The sequence below is a fragment of the Lonchura striata genome, chromosome 23 (assembly GCF_046129695.1).
Source record: "Lonchura striata isolate bLonStr1 chromosome 23, bLonStr1.mat, whole genome shotgun sequence".
Taxonomy (NCBI): Eukaryota; Metazoa; Chordata; class Aves; order Passeriformes; family Estrildidae; genus Lonchura; species Lonchura striata.
In genome coordinates, this window is record NC_134625.1 from 3,056,450 (window position 1) to 3,071,313 (window position 14,864).

General features: G+C 43.3%; 1 protein-coding gene across 3 annotated transcripts in view; it reads left to right on the plus strand.

Moving 5' to 3' along the window:
* The window catches only part of PKNOX2 (PBX/knotted 1 homeobox 2), a 96,604-nt gene extending 82,068 nt beyond the window's left edge, over positions 1–14,536 (plus strand). For all 3 annotated transcript variants that reach the window (XM_077787987.1, XM_077787988.1, XM_077787989.1), the window contains 7 exons: positions 832–1,020; positions 7,444–7,576; positions 7,652–7,749; positions 9,609–9,728; positions 11,472–11,548; positions 12,051–12,229; positions 12,934–14,536. In XM_077787987.1, coding sequence (XP_077644113.1) covers positions 832–1,020; positions 7,444–7,576; positions 7,652–7,749; positions 9,609–9,728; positions 11,472–11,548; positions 12,051–12,229; positions 12,934–13,181 — 1,044 coding nt within the window. In that variant the 3' untranslated portion in view covers positions 13,182–14,536. The remainder of the gene's footprint in view (positions 1–831; positions 1,021–7,443; positions 7,577–7,651; positions 7,750–9,608; positions 9,729–11,471; positions 11,549–12,050; positions 12,230–12,933) is intronic.
* Positions 14,537–14,864: the final 328 nt, after the last annotated feature.

Here is a 14,864-nt window from a genome sequence, read left to right on the forward strand (position 1 = left end):
TTGTGCTTTGCCTGTGTCAACTGCAGAGGAGGAAAAAAAAGAACAGAAAAAAAAAAAAGAAAAAAGAAAAAAAAAAAAAGCCCTAAATAAAAGATTTTTCCAGCTCAACCCATCATCCCTGTTGTTCACCAACCAAAAATTCACTTTCTCTGTCATGGAGCTACCACTGGAGTTTGGCTCTGGATTTTTCAGGATGTTTCCCAGGCCATGGCAACTTGCAGTTTGTAAAGATGACCACTAAAATTTGCAAGTTAAAAACACTCTTTGAAATGCAAAGACGCTTTGTTACATAAAACCGGATTTATTGCCCCGGAGTGAATAGCTGAAATTTTATATATTATGCAAGATTTCAAACAGCGGCTGTAAAACTTAAGGTTTCAGCTCGGTGAGAGGAATGTTTTATGTGTAAATTTTTTAAGGTTTATGGGGTACGTTTTAATGAGGCCCAGGCTTTGCACTAGCAACAGCTCACGGCTGAGTTGCAGCCCCGTAATCTTGTTAGAAGAAGTGGCCTCCAGAGAATAACCAAACACTTCTCAACAATGAGAGGTTTGGCTTGTACTTCTTTTTTTGGGGCATGGGGAGCAATTCCCACGAAGGCAATGGTGAATTTGGTGAATTTTTTCCTCTCGGATCTCAGGGTTACGGTTGATGGGCAAGGGAAAGGAATGCAGATATGCAGAGGGCTGGGCTCTGGGATGGGTTTCGGGCAAGAATATTCATTTACTGTGCGTGTTGAGAAAGGAAATGAATTTCATTCTGCTGTAGGGGATCAGTTCCACGCTAGATTTTGGAGGAGAATATTGATTTTAACTTTGTGCCCTCGCGTAGATGGTGAAGGCGATCCAGGTGCTGCGCATCCACCTGCTGGAGCTGGAGAAGGTCAATGAGTTGTGCAAGGACTTTTGCAACCGTTACATCACCTGCCTCAAAACCAAGATGCACAGCGACAACCTACTCAGGAACGACCTGGGGGGGCCCTACTCCCCCAACCCCTCCTCCATCAGCCTCCACCCCCAGGTAATGCCTTCAAATTCCTCTCTGATTCCCATGGCCGCGCTTCGGCCAACGGGGAGCTGCCAACGAGATTTCAGACTTGCTCTGCAAGAGTTGTGGCCTCCTGAAAACTCACTGGAGTGCATCCCCAAGAATGAAAAAAAAAAAAATCCTGTGCCTGTTTCATAGAGAGCAATAAATGATGTTGTGGTGACTTTTTTCCCCTTTATTTTAAATTTTTTTATGTCCTTTTTTTCGTGGGTTGGCAGAGCTGCAACCTCAATATTTGTGGCTCTGCAAGAGAGAGAGTGAAGGACTCCTAAACTCTAATGCTGCAGCAATTAAATGTGAGGGCAGGGGAACTGTGCAAGTGTACAGGAATATAAACGAGAAAGTTGCATTTTTTAATGAAAACATGCTAGTTATTGGCAGGAAGGAGAGAAACATCAGGATTTGCTCTACTGCTTCTTTCTCACTTTTTTTTTTAAGGCAGCTCAAAGGATTTTTGGGTCTCAGGTAACCGTTTCTGTCTTTGCTGCTCCTTTTTGTGTCTCAGCAGATCTTGCACTTCTCCCCCAGCATGATCAACATTCTTTTTGCTTCTTCTTTTGCATAATTTGTATTTTACCTGGGAGAAGAAGACAAATAGTGGAAGAGTACAAGGAAATGCCTGAGAACTGCAGAAATATCAACTGAAGTAGCCAAAAAAGTAGAATCCTGATGGCTTTTGGGGCAAAATAAATGACTGTAACTCAATATTCAGAAAAGAAGTTCCCCATGGGTTGGGGTTTTCATGTGCATCTGCAGTGCAGGGGATAAATCTTGGCTGGTTGCACCCCAAAAAACTTGATGCTAGATTGCGTTCCCCTAAGGCATTTCTCTCTCTCAGGCACTTGGTTTTTGGGGTAGGAAGATTGAATTTAGGGTTGCACAATCCCACCAGAAAAAAACTGCAGCAAACCCAAAATAAGCTAGGCAGCTCCTGGAGCTCTCCCTAAAAAGGAAGCAGGTGGTGGAGCCTTCTTAAGGCTTTTGGGGCATCATTAAGGAAAGGAAAAAATGCCATTTTTTAGCAGCTCAGCTCCAGGAGCTGCAGAGTTTGAAGCTCCCAACATGATGAGGGAAAAGCCCCCCAGAAAAGTTCAGTTTCTTGTTTAGGTTCCCTGAAAGCACCAAACCACTTAATCATTGATCTAAGAAACCCCATCCTCACTCTATATTCTAATAATCTCTAGAAATAGACTTATTATCCCTTCGCTGCTTTATGGAAGCATTCCTTATGATCAAAATTAGCAAGACACTTGCATAAAAGAGAACAATAATTGCTCAACGAGCATCTCGTTTGTAATTTATTAGTTTCTATTATTGTGCATTGCCATGGCAACAGCTCACATCCCGGGTGATGAGAGAGATGTTAGATATGAGCCGACAAAGCTCCTGGTCCCAGCAAATGGAGATGCACGTTTTTTATCAGTAATTTTCATGAAAATAATAAGTGAGGGAGTTAATGAGATGGAAAGCCGTCCTGTGGCTATTGTGAATTTTTTTCCCCTCCTTCCTTTTTTTTTTTTTTTTTTTTTAAAGTGTTGATCTAATTAGAATGCATCGGTCAGGAAAAGTAATGAGGATTTAGTGTCTCACAAAGAGGTGGGGATCATATCAGAAAATTAGCACAAGTCTTTGGAAAATAATCAGGCCCATGGAGAGGTACCAAGGGCTTCTGATTCCTGGAAACCCAGAGCTGCTGACATTTCCCTTCTGGGCCAGACTTGAAAGTTGAGGAATTCAAGTGAGGATTTGGAGGCAGTTGTGAAATAAATGGGAGCAAACCCAGGAAAGACCCAACTGGAGGGGAAATGTTGGCTCAGCCCCTGAGGGATTTTCAGCAGGTGGAGGTGAAATATTCACAGTGATGGACCACGATGGAGCCACCATCTCATCTGGTCAGGGTGACACACCAGTGACAACACAATGGCAAATATTTTCCAACTACACCATGTCAAGTGCTTGAGTGCTTCAACTCATTGAGTGTACTTGAGTTGGCATGGATAAAAAAGGGTCAAAATACTCTATATCCATCAGTTGAGTTTTGGAGGCCAAGGATTCTCCAGAGAGCTGAAAAATCGTGGGATTGGTGTTTAAAAAATGGCAAGTGGGGTGATTCCTCCAATTACCAGCCTGTTGGTTTCATGCTGAGGGGAGGTTGCAAAAGCAAACAGGCCATTAATTCAGGATTTTAAAAAAATCTACATAATGAAATGTAATTAGTATCAATGAAGGAGGTTTCACAGCAAATAGGTGTTCTTAGGGTTTGGAAGGAGTATCAATCATTTTGTGTTGAGGTACACCAAGTTTGTCATGAAAGTGAAATATTTCAGGTTTTGGCTAAGTTTTTTACCACAGGACATGTTTAAACACACAATAACAGGGATATCAACCACGACAATGTCTGGACCTGTCAAAATGTCATCACAGGACAATCTGATTTCATTGGTGTATCCAAAAGAGATGGTCCTTCACCTGCTGCTATTTCTGCTTTCTAAGATGGAAAATGCTAGAATTTTTGGAGATGCAAAATGCCTGAGATGATGGGGAGATGAGAGAAGACTCAGACAAGGTGTTTTGACTGTTGCTGAAATCTTCTCAAGGTCCAGAGATGATTCCTGGTGTTGGCCAAGTTTGAGTGACAAGTTTGGGGCTTTCCCATGTGATGAGTCTTCCCTGAACTTTCATTGCCTTACAAAGATTTTTGCACCCTCCTTTCTCCATTGCTTCCTCATTTTGTGCTTTGCTTTGTCTTGTGATTGAGTTGTCTTTTTGTCCTGCAAGTCCACCAAGAAATAATTCCTCTTCTATTTCTGTTGGTTGCTTTTCACTTGGCTTCATTCTTCTACCTCAAGTCCTCATCAGGTCCTTTTTCACTCCCTCCCTTTATTTAATGAGTATTTTTTACCTTTTTCTGACCAGGATGGTAGAGGGGAAGTCCTTCTTTCATGGAAGAGGGAAGAAACCAATTTAAATCAATATTTAACTTCAACTTTCCTTTGACATCAAAAGGGTCCTCATTGTTCTCCACTTGCAAGAACAAAACAGTTGCAAAACAAATCACATTGGGACTTTTAAATGGAATCACATTTTGGTTTTTTTCAGCTCTCATTTCAGATTGGCAGTGTTTGAATGGGCATTTTCAGGACAGTGTTCCTTCTTCTCAGCTTGCTTCTCCACAGAATCACAGAATGGGGTGGGTTGGAAGGGACCTTGAAGCACATCTTGTTCCAACACCCTGCCATGGTCAGGACACCTTCCACTGGCCCAGGCTGCTGGTGGCTGGAGGTGGACATTTGGTTTGGTGGGACCAAATGCAGTGCTTCTCTATATTATTTATCATTTATCCAAGTTTACCCTGTGATCAGCCCTGGATTTCTCTTTATTTAAAGTCAACTTTTTTCTCATCTCCACGCACCCATCCATTCACAAAGGAGCCTCATGAATTCTCATACATGGCTTTGAGTTTGGCCAGCTCTTTCTTGGCAAACCCATGGGTTTCTTTTTTTTTCTTCCAACTAATCCAAATTTCCCCCAGCACAAGTAATTTTTCAGAGTTAGGATGAGACAGACATTTTGACACATGGTGCACCACGCAAAAACAAATGTGTCATAAAGCACAAGGGCAAGGACAGCAGCTCAAGTGGCACTGAATTTTAGCACTTACAATTTGGCACTTTCCTAATTGTAAAAAAGGGATGTTTTTTGTGTTATGTCACAGATTTTTTTCATTCACTGATGTGACTTTTAATTGGGAGAAATCTTGTTTTGCTGTTGATCAGTGCTGAGATGTGGGTCTGCAGAGACACCTAGTGATGCATTTTTTTCCACACTCAGATTTCAAATTTGCCAAAAGCATTTCAACTTGAGGGTGGTGCAGCACCAGCACAGGGTGCCCAGAGCAGCTGTGGCTGCCCCTGGATCCCTGGAAGTGTCCAAGGCCAGGCTGGACAGGGCTTGGATCAACCTGGGACAGTGGAAGGTGTCCCTGCCATGGCAGGGAGTGGATCAAAATGAGCTTTAAGGTCCCTTTCAACCCAAACCATTCTGTGATTCCATGAACTTCCTAGAGTCTCAAAATAAAAAAATATATAAATTATTTTCCACTGCAGCAAAACCGCCAAGCCTAAAAGAATTTGGCTGACATTTGCAATCTGAGGCAATTGGTATGAAAAATATATATTTTTAAATCTTCTTGGAGATATCTCCCTATATTTATTTGAAGGTGGAGCTTCCACTTCCATTGGGTCACTTTGGTTTCACAGTTCTGTTGCAGAAAGATCATTAATTCCTTGAGTGACTCTTTGTAATAATTACCAATATTCTGCCTTTTTGGACACCAGTGGGATGGTGTTTTGGTGGAGTTTTCCTCTACACCACAAAAACAAAGGCCATTTTTACATCACTAAATACTGTTGAAAATGGCTTTGACCAGTGTATCTGGAAACAGCAGTTTCTTGTTCCTGTTTTCTGATATTCCAAATTGCTTCTTCCCAATGCACTTCCAAAAATGGTGTTCTGGATACCCTTCTTTAGGAAGAATCATGGAAAAACAAGGCAAGGAAGAAAAGCTAGAGGTCTTCAAATTGCTCCAAACTTCTGGTTGCATCTGCCATATCCAGCTGCTATTTGATGTTCTCCTGGACCACATTTGGTTTTTTATAAATATTTCCACTGTATTTATCAGCTGGATCCTTTGCCAGGGCCAAATCCAAGAGTGTGCAAAAGTGATTGGTTTTTGCTCTCTATATCCTGAGAGATATTCTTGTCTCAAACAGAAAACTACATCCCCCAGAAGACTGGAGGTGGGGAAGGAATACTAAAAAAAAGTACAAGTATTTTACAGTCATATTTGCATTTTTAAAATTAATTCAGCTATGGAGAGGAATGTCTGGGAAGCGAATGAAAAATTTACAGCAATTGCAGCAAAATTTCCAGATAAGAAAAAATCCCAAAAGTAACTTGTGGCAGATCCACTGGGTCCAACATTTTGGAATTGACATCTCAGGAGGGGGAAGTGCCATAAGAGGGTTTTAATGGCAAAAGCATGGCATTTATTGAGAATGATGGCACAGGCAAAGCAGTGGTGGTTGATGGGGGAAAAAGCTCCATGAATGTGATGGAGAGAAGGGAAAAAGGGGAGCAGACCTCAGGTTTTGTCCCCAAGCAGTGGGAAATGCATTGAAGGGGACACAGAGCACCCCAAGTCCCCATGGGACAGCACAGGCACGTGGTGATGTGACCTGGGTGCATTTGGTGCACTCAGAGTCCATCTCTGGATTTTTATCACCTGGAGAAAGGGAGGAGCTGCAGCTTTTCCCACCCCGATCACTTTTTCTTGGTTGGCTTTTCCAGTGTCATTGCACATTTCTAATCCAGGGAAGATCTCTTTTCTTAACCCAAATAATAGGATTCTTGAAGAAATGCATTAAAATGTAGGAAAAATGAATTAAAAGATGAAATAACAGGTGAAAAAAAAAATCCCCTTTGTTGACATTATGCTCAACACTTTGAGAGCCAGCTGGACACCAGGGAAGTGATGCAGAATGGGAACATCAGTAGAAAAGGGACAAAAAAAATAAGTGCAGTTTTATTTCCATTCCAGTTGGGTGAATTAGAAAGATGTAGTTATCTTTGGTTTAGTTTAAAATGATCATTTTATCAATATTGCCAATATTATTTGCAAAATCCTGCCCACGTGGAAGCTTGGGATACATTGCCCCATAATCCCCCATAGCCTCAGTTTTGGAACTCCTCCCTTCCCAAAATGTCACATTAAATACTCTAATAATCATTTAAATATTAAAATAAATAATCATCCTATATGGAGTTTTTTGGTGGTTGCTCCAGAGATGGGCCTTAAAGTAAAATTACAGCTTTTGGCTCAAAAAGTTGCCTATTTTTGCAAGAAGTTAGCTTAAAGCTGCAAGGAATCTTAACACTGGGGTTATGTTATTATTCACTTCATTTTTTTACTCTATGGGAAACTGTGGTGCTCACCCTGAATTTTAGCAAAGGTTGCATCATCCAGTCCCAGTCAAAGCACCAAAAAAGAGAAATGCTTCGAAAGAAAAGGATAAAAGAAATTCCTTTTGGTTTTTTGGTCCCTCATGACTTTTTTTTCCCCCTTTCATATTTTTTAAATGGAGAAGAGTGACTGCACAAAGAAAAGAAGTTTGGGGATGATGCTAAATGGGGGTTTTGCAGAGCATAAACCTTTCTTTTTCCATCTTTTTTTTGCACTTGCAACAAACCGAAAAACCACATTTCCTGCGATTTTTCGATCTTTCCCGCCAAACCACCAATTAACAACAACAAAAAAAAAATTGTAGGGGCAGAGGGGGGACAAAACCCGAAAACGTCCGTGCTACAATTGACAGATTTGGTGTTTTGTTTGTGCAGGAGATGCTGCAGAGCTCTCCAGCAGCGCTGCCGCCGGCCGCCAACCCCCCGGCGGGCATCGTGGTGCCCGCGGCCACGCTGCCCCCGGGCAACCTGGCCATGGGCACCGGCAGCAGCTCGCCCGCCGTGCCAGGTAGGACTCAGGGGAGCTGCTGGGCAGGGGGACATCGGGGTGTTTGGTACCCCCACGTGTGTTTTTCTGCCGCAGGTGGAGCCTTGTACCAGCCGGTGACGATGGTGACGGCGCAGGGCCAGGTGCTCGCCCAAGCCATCACCCCTGGGGCCCTGCAGATCCCCAGTGCCCAGGTGAGGCGTGCCCAGCTCCAGTTCCAGCCAAACTGTGCACTGCAGCAGGCACACCCCCTCCGTTTCTCCATAAATTCAATCCTTGGAGTACCTTAAATTGAATTAGCGAGAAACGTTGATTAAACCCATCTGCCAGGTGCCTGTGGGGTACCTAACAAATTATAGCAGTGACCTAAGAAGTTATATCAATGCTTATGTTGCTGTAAAATATTACAACATATAATAATAATAATGTACATGAGATTATTTAGTGCAATGTAGAACATGTAACAATATCTGTTATTTGTAATGTGTGGTAGAATGTGCTATTTTATTCTGTATGCTGTATTATATGTGTGTGTATATATAAATATATATATATATACTGTGCATATAGTACAGTATATATATACAGTATACAGTATATACAGTATATAATATTGCATATTCTATAATCTGTATTAATTATTATATATAGGATAGGATATTACATAGATAGATAGATAGATAGATAGATAGATAGATAGATAGATAGAGAGATAGAGAGATAGATATTATTGTTGATATATATTTTGACAGATATTATTGCTGATATATTACAGATCTGGGATCACTGGCATTGTCTGTCCAGCACAGCAATCATGGCACTTGTGGGAAAGGCTCATTTTTAGGTCTTCCTTTCTGAATTTGGGAATATTTTTCAGCCATTTGCTCTGGTTTTATTCAGTTTTTTTATTCCTGACATTGCAATGAGTTATGCAATGATCCCTGCATTCTTGCAGTGAGACAATGATTTGGAGCAGAGCTGGATTTATTAGCACAGCTTGTCCATGAGCTCTTCCCAACCCCAGGAATTTGGAAAAAAAAACCCCATAAATTTCTCTAACACTGCTTCCCGGGGGCAGGGCAGCAGAAATTCACCCCCATTATTCCTGAAATGCCCCATTTTAATTGCAGGAGCCTCTTACGAAACAATCAATAGGCAGCATTTTGAAAAGGCACCTCCCTGGCAGGTTTTTTTTCGCCTGTGCAATGCTTAAAATTTTTCTTTCTATAATATCTCTCCATTGCAGGTTTAAATCTTGCAGCAAAACCCTCTGTGGTGGGAAAAACATGTGCACAGGGAATCTTGGGGCAGGGAGAGAGCCTGGACAAGCACCTTTGGATGCTCTTCCTGTGCCACTGGCATGATTTATTCAGCTGGAGCCCAGGGGAATCACAGGGACCTGCTAGCCTGATGTTTAATTCATCCAGGAGAAGTGTTTTGATGAAGACTTGGGGAAAAAAAAATCCCTTTTTAACTCGAGTGCTTAGATTTCAGTTTGGTTCCTGTGTCCTCATTAAAACTCCTCTTGCAGCAAAGATGCTTCTTTCTCATTTCTCGGGGCAAAAAGCAAATTTTGGCTCAATGGGCATCTCCCTCCTTGTGGTGGAAATCAGCTGGGTGAGGAGCATGGGTTTGCAAGGGATTGGTGAGTGGCAGGGCATTTTTTTCACTTTCAGTTGAGAAAATAATCTTTTTATGAGGTTTAGGGGTTTTTTTACTTTATTTTTTCAGGTAAAAGTGTTTTCCTCCTAAAGCACACATTGAAATTGGCCATGGTGTCATCACTGCATACCCCAACAGTGCCATTACCCCTTGCAAAGCATTGACCAAAAAAAAAATGGAGATAAAAAAATACAGATCCTGGGAGAAAAACCTGCATTTTTGCTGATTTGGTGGAGCAGGAAATGGGTTTTGGATGCTCCTATAAGTGCCAGGTTTATTTTTTTTTTTTTACTCATCCCACTCCCATTTTGGGTTGGTTTTGCTCTTTTTTTTTTTGGTTGTCTGTCACCATTTTCAGGCAGTTCTCTCCCCATTCCTTTTCCCCTGGCAGGTGAACCTGGATCTCACCTCCCTCCTTGATGGTGAGGACAAGAAATCCAAGAACAAACGGGGAGTCCTGCCCAAACACGCCACCAACATCATGCGCTCATGGCTCTTCCAGCATCTCATGGTGAGCCCCACAGCCACCAAAACACCCTGAAAGATGGGGGAAAAAAAGGACAGAAAGTCCAGAAATTCTCAAATCCAGGTGGTGGTTTGTCTGAATTTCTGTTTGGAGTTGCACAGCGGTTTGTATTTTGGGAGTATTTTGGGAATGACCGTTGTCACTGCAGGTGGGAAAAAATATTCCCTTAAGGCAAGAAGAAGCACACAAATCTAGAAGGGGACTCCTGTGATTGATTTTTTTTTTTTTTTTTAAGATGGATAATTGAGCATTTTTTTGCAGTTAACAGCTCCAAAAATATCCTTTTCTAGCAAGCTGGAATGTGAGAGCTGCTCACAGGTAGGGTTGCAGCACATCAGGCACCAGTCAAAACACAGAATTGCAAAATCACCCTGTTTTGGGGGATTGGAGATGGAAGATGGAGGGAGCTTAGATGGAAACTGGATATTTTTGTGCATGAAGAGCTCTCTCTCATCAGCAGGGCTGGGAGAAGGGCAAAAAGCCAAAAATCCCACATTTTTTCCTGCATAATTCAGCCAAGAAATCACTTGGAAACTGGTTGCAAAGACTGGCTCTCCAGGAAGACTGAGTGCTGGGAGATCCCCAGGGCACCAGTAATGCAGAAGGTAACAGCTCCATGGAGGAACTCGTGGAAAAATCAGCCAGGACATGAAGCAGCAGCAGGTTGGGAACTTCCCAGCCTTTTTTTTTCCTATGGAAAATTCAGGATTTATTGCTATGAGGACAAGAATGTAGCTGTGTCGTGTATCTCTTGTGTTTCTGGAGGGCACAACTGCAGATTTGCGGACTCAAAAATGACTTAAAAGACCTGAAACTGCAAAGCAATTTTCTTCCAGGTGACAGGAGAACGTCAGTTAGTTTAAGATTTCCAAAACAAAATTGAAAAACTGAAAAAAATTCTTCTGCTGGATGCTTGGACCTTTGCTCACAGCCCTGTCTTTGTGGTCATAAGAAATTTGTGTTTCCCCATGAGATTTCTCCATTGGTGTCAGAGATGATGCAGTTTTTAACCAAAAATGCTCATCATTTTACTGGAAGTTTTGGAGCACCAGCAGGAGGAAAGAATGCTGAAATTAATACAACAAAACCAGGGTATTTCTGCCCCAAAAATGCCATTTTTATCCACCGAGATCCCAGTGAGAAGTGAATTTTCATGTGCATTGACTTTGGGTGGTGTTTTCAAGGCAATCACAGTTTTGGGGGCTAAGAGCTGAAAAACAGGTCATGGTAATTGTCACTGGTTTGGGGCTCCAAAGCATGGCATGTGGGCCTGCTTTGATAATAATTTCATTTCTGGGGTTGGAAAGGAGCATTTTAGCACACTTGGAAGGAGGTTGCTGAAGCTCTCGGTGCTGGTGGTTCCCAGTGCAGATGTTTCAGGGCGTTTCATTGATGCCTCTGACAATAAAGCAGCAAAAAGCAGCTTCTGAAGCACAAATCTCATGTTTGCCAACAACCATCACTGGAAAATTGCTAGAGTTGAAGAAAAAAACCCAAGAACATTTTTCCTTCAAGGAAAGCATTTGATGGAAAGCCCTAAATGCGCCCAAGGAAATCTTGATGCTCTTGAATGCCGCCCTTCAATCTTGCATTCAGCAAATGCAAGGAGCCACCAAATTTAGGGTGGGGGAAAAAAAAACAAAGGCAGGTTTTCATTATTTTTCACTCAGGGATGACATCTTGCATGCAGGGATGCAATCTTGCTACCCCATCTCTCTTTTTTTCCAGCACCCCTACCCCACAGAGGATGAGAAGAGGCAAATCGCCGCCCAAACCAACCTGACCCTCTTGCAAGTCAACAACTGGTGAGCAGATCCTGGTGGCCCACTCAGTCATTTTGCTGGCTTTAGGACCTTTTTCACCCTCTTTTGGTGCTGTATAATGCTTTTGGGGGGGTAACTTGGGTGGTTAAAGATGAATCTTGGGGTGTCCTGCACAGGGCCAGGAGCTGGACTCGCTGATCCTGGTGAGTCCTTCCAGCTCAGCATATTCTGTGATTTTGTGGCTCTGGGGTTTCTGGGAGATGAGCTCAGCTGGGTTTAGTGCCAGCACTGGTTTGCAAGGTCTCAGTGCCCTCTCCTGGCAAATCCAATGTGCAGCATTCTCCCAACTCAGCAGGAAAGACTAATGCAGAGATAAAATGTGCCACAGGCAAATAAAAACCCCAGCTTTTTGAACCACAAAGCTGCTTTGTTAAAGTATTACTATTATATTGCAACCCATCGATTTGCTATAACGTTGTTTAAACTCAGTGTTGGTGTGATGACTCTTACTCATGCCACTGCTCTCTCTCTCTTGCACGGGCAGGTTTATCAACGCCCGGCGGCGCATCCTGCAGCCGATGCTGGATGCCAGCAACCCGGACCCAGCCCCCAAAGCCAAGAAAATCAAATCCCAGCACCGGCCCACGCAGCGCTTCTGGCCCAACTCCATCGCCGCCGGCGTCCTGCAGCAGCAGGGCGGCAACGCAGCCACAAATCCTGATGGTAAGGACGAGCCCCAGCGGCCCTGCCCTTCCAGGAAGGAGTGGCCATGCATTAATTATGGCCTTAATTGGTGATTTCTAGAGAAAATTACCGGTGTTTTCTAGAGAAAATGACCACCTCTTGTGTTTCTGTGGGGAAACGCAAGAGGTGGCCCAAGCAAGGTCCTTCCAGGTGGCCACCAGGATGATGATCACCCACTGTGGGGCATGGCTTGGGTCAGCTCCTGAGGAGCTGGGGAAGGGAGGGAGGGGAGACATGGGAAGATGGAGATGAGAAGACAGGTTGAGACAAAATGGGAAGAGAGAAGATGAAGAGAAAATAGGTGATGAAAATGAAGAGAAGAACAGAGAAGATGATGAACAGAGAACAGATGAGGGCAATGAAGAGAGAAGATGAAGAGAGCAGAAATGAACATCCATCAGACGAGATGAAGAGAAGGAAAGGTAGGACTTGAGAGAAGATGAAGAGAAGATCTGCCCAATTAATCTGGGCATCTACTTGCTCAGAACTGATGTTTCTTGTTATTTAACAATGCATTAGCTCAAAAAATTAAGGATTGGACCTCAGGGTGTGACTGGGGTATGTGGGACACCCTATGGCTGAAGCTCTCCAAGCTTTTCACTTGAGTTATTCTTGGTTTATGCACTTCTTTCATCCTTTCTGCATTAGCTAGGGAATCCTTATTTCTGTACTTTTAATTCCAGGCTCGCTCAGCATGGACAACCTCCAACCCCTCTCGTCAGCCACTGCCACCATGGCCATGCAGCAGGCGATGCTGGCAGCCCATGACGACTCCCTGGATGGCACTGAGGAAGAGGAGGAGGATGAGGAGGACGAGGACGAGATGGAGGAGGAGGAGGAAGAGGAGGAAGAGCTGGAGGAAGAGCCTGGTGGCCTCCCAGCAGCACCTGGTGCTGACCTTGGTTTGGACCACAGTGACTCACTGGAATAGCTCCTCCTGCACCCTCCCAAATCATTGTCTGAGCACCAGATACAAAATTCTCCCTGAAATGCAAAAAAATAAAGGCAAGAAGAAGAAATTAGTGAGAAAAAAGCAAACTGGCAGCGCTGGCAGAGGCCCTGGCTGCCCCCAGGAGCGCGGGGACCACCACGGCAGCGCACGGCAGTGAAGGACACACGTTTACAAGGCACATATTGTGGCCAGAATAATCTTTTATTTCAGGTTTTATTTTTCTTTTTCCCTTCATTTTTTTTTGGTAAGCAAAAGCATTTTTAGGGGAAGTTCTTTTCCCCACGTGACGCTCGGATGCTGTTGGGCAGTGGTGGGTGTGCCACTGCGTCCATCCCTTGGATTTCTTGGTGCAAAGAAAAGCCAAACCAACCCCAGGACTTGATGCTTTTTTTGGATTTTTCCCCCAGAAAGGTCATTCACAGGCATAAATACTGGCATGGAGGGGGAAGAAAAATAATCAGCGAGTGCAAATTCTGCTATATCCAAGGAGGGTTTGGTGCTCGACTCATGGGATTGCCCAAACCTCCCAACTTTGGCCCCGATGCTGAGGCTGCTTGGTGATTCTGGACACAACTTTCTGGAAAAAGGAGGAAATTCCTCCAAATCCTTTAATTTATGTGCTAAAACCTCTGCTGAATCTGGAAAAAATCCGACTCACCTCATTCTCGTCCTTAAGGGCCGAGATTGGAAGCAGAGCTGGGGCAAAGGCTGCTGGGAGTAAAACTTTTCCAAGGCATTTTGGCACAGAGTTAGTTAAAAATGGGGAAAAAAATTGGTTTAAAAAAGGCAAGATTTCACCCAAAATCGAATGGCGATGCGCAAGACTCGCCTGGGTGGAAGGAAACTAAGTATTATTGCTTAAAAGATGAGTTCTCCCTGGTATTGTCCCTCCACATGGCAAAATGGTGGAGCTTTAGTCCCGAGGGGGAGGGCACCTGCCAAAAACCCTGTATTTTGGGTTTTTTTTTATTTTGAGTGCTAGCAAAAGGGTGTATTCGCCTTAAAATGTGGCATGGGAGGAAATGCAAAAGCAAACCAGGGCAAAAATAAAGGAATTGTCTTCTGCAGGTTCCTGCTCTAAATGTGAGATTCTAGGAGAAGGATCATTTTCTTGGTGGCTTTTTGCCCATATTGTCATTTTTTTCTCCTGGCTCTTGAAGAGTTGACAAAAGAACCTGAACAAGAGCTGGGATTAAAAACAGAAGTGATGCAATGGGCAGAAATGCCTAATTTTGGATACTGATCTGGCGTGAATGTAATCTGTAATTTCATAAAGGATTCATTGTAATTTAGTATTAATTCCTGGCCATTTATTATAAAGTGCTACAAGATGAGGGGTCGCACCTGTATTTTCTTGGCAGCTTCTTCCTTTGAGTGGAGAAGACCCAAAATGCAGGAATAACCCCCCAAAATGGGCAAAATTCCCCTCATAAAACTAATTGACCCCCAAAATGGGTGGATGGACCCAAACTGGTAATTGAGTGATGTGGAGATAATTAGATTTATACTTCCAAAACTGATGGTCCACCAAAAATTAATATTTTCCCCCTCAAACAAGCTCCAATGAGATTTTGCCCACTGATGAATGATGCACACCCCAAAATCAGCTGTGTTCTCCAAAACCAAGTGATTCTCCCCCAGAAGCTCCCCCAAAGTGTTCCA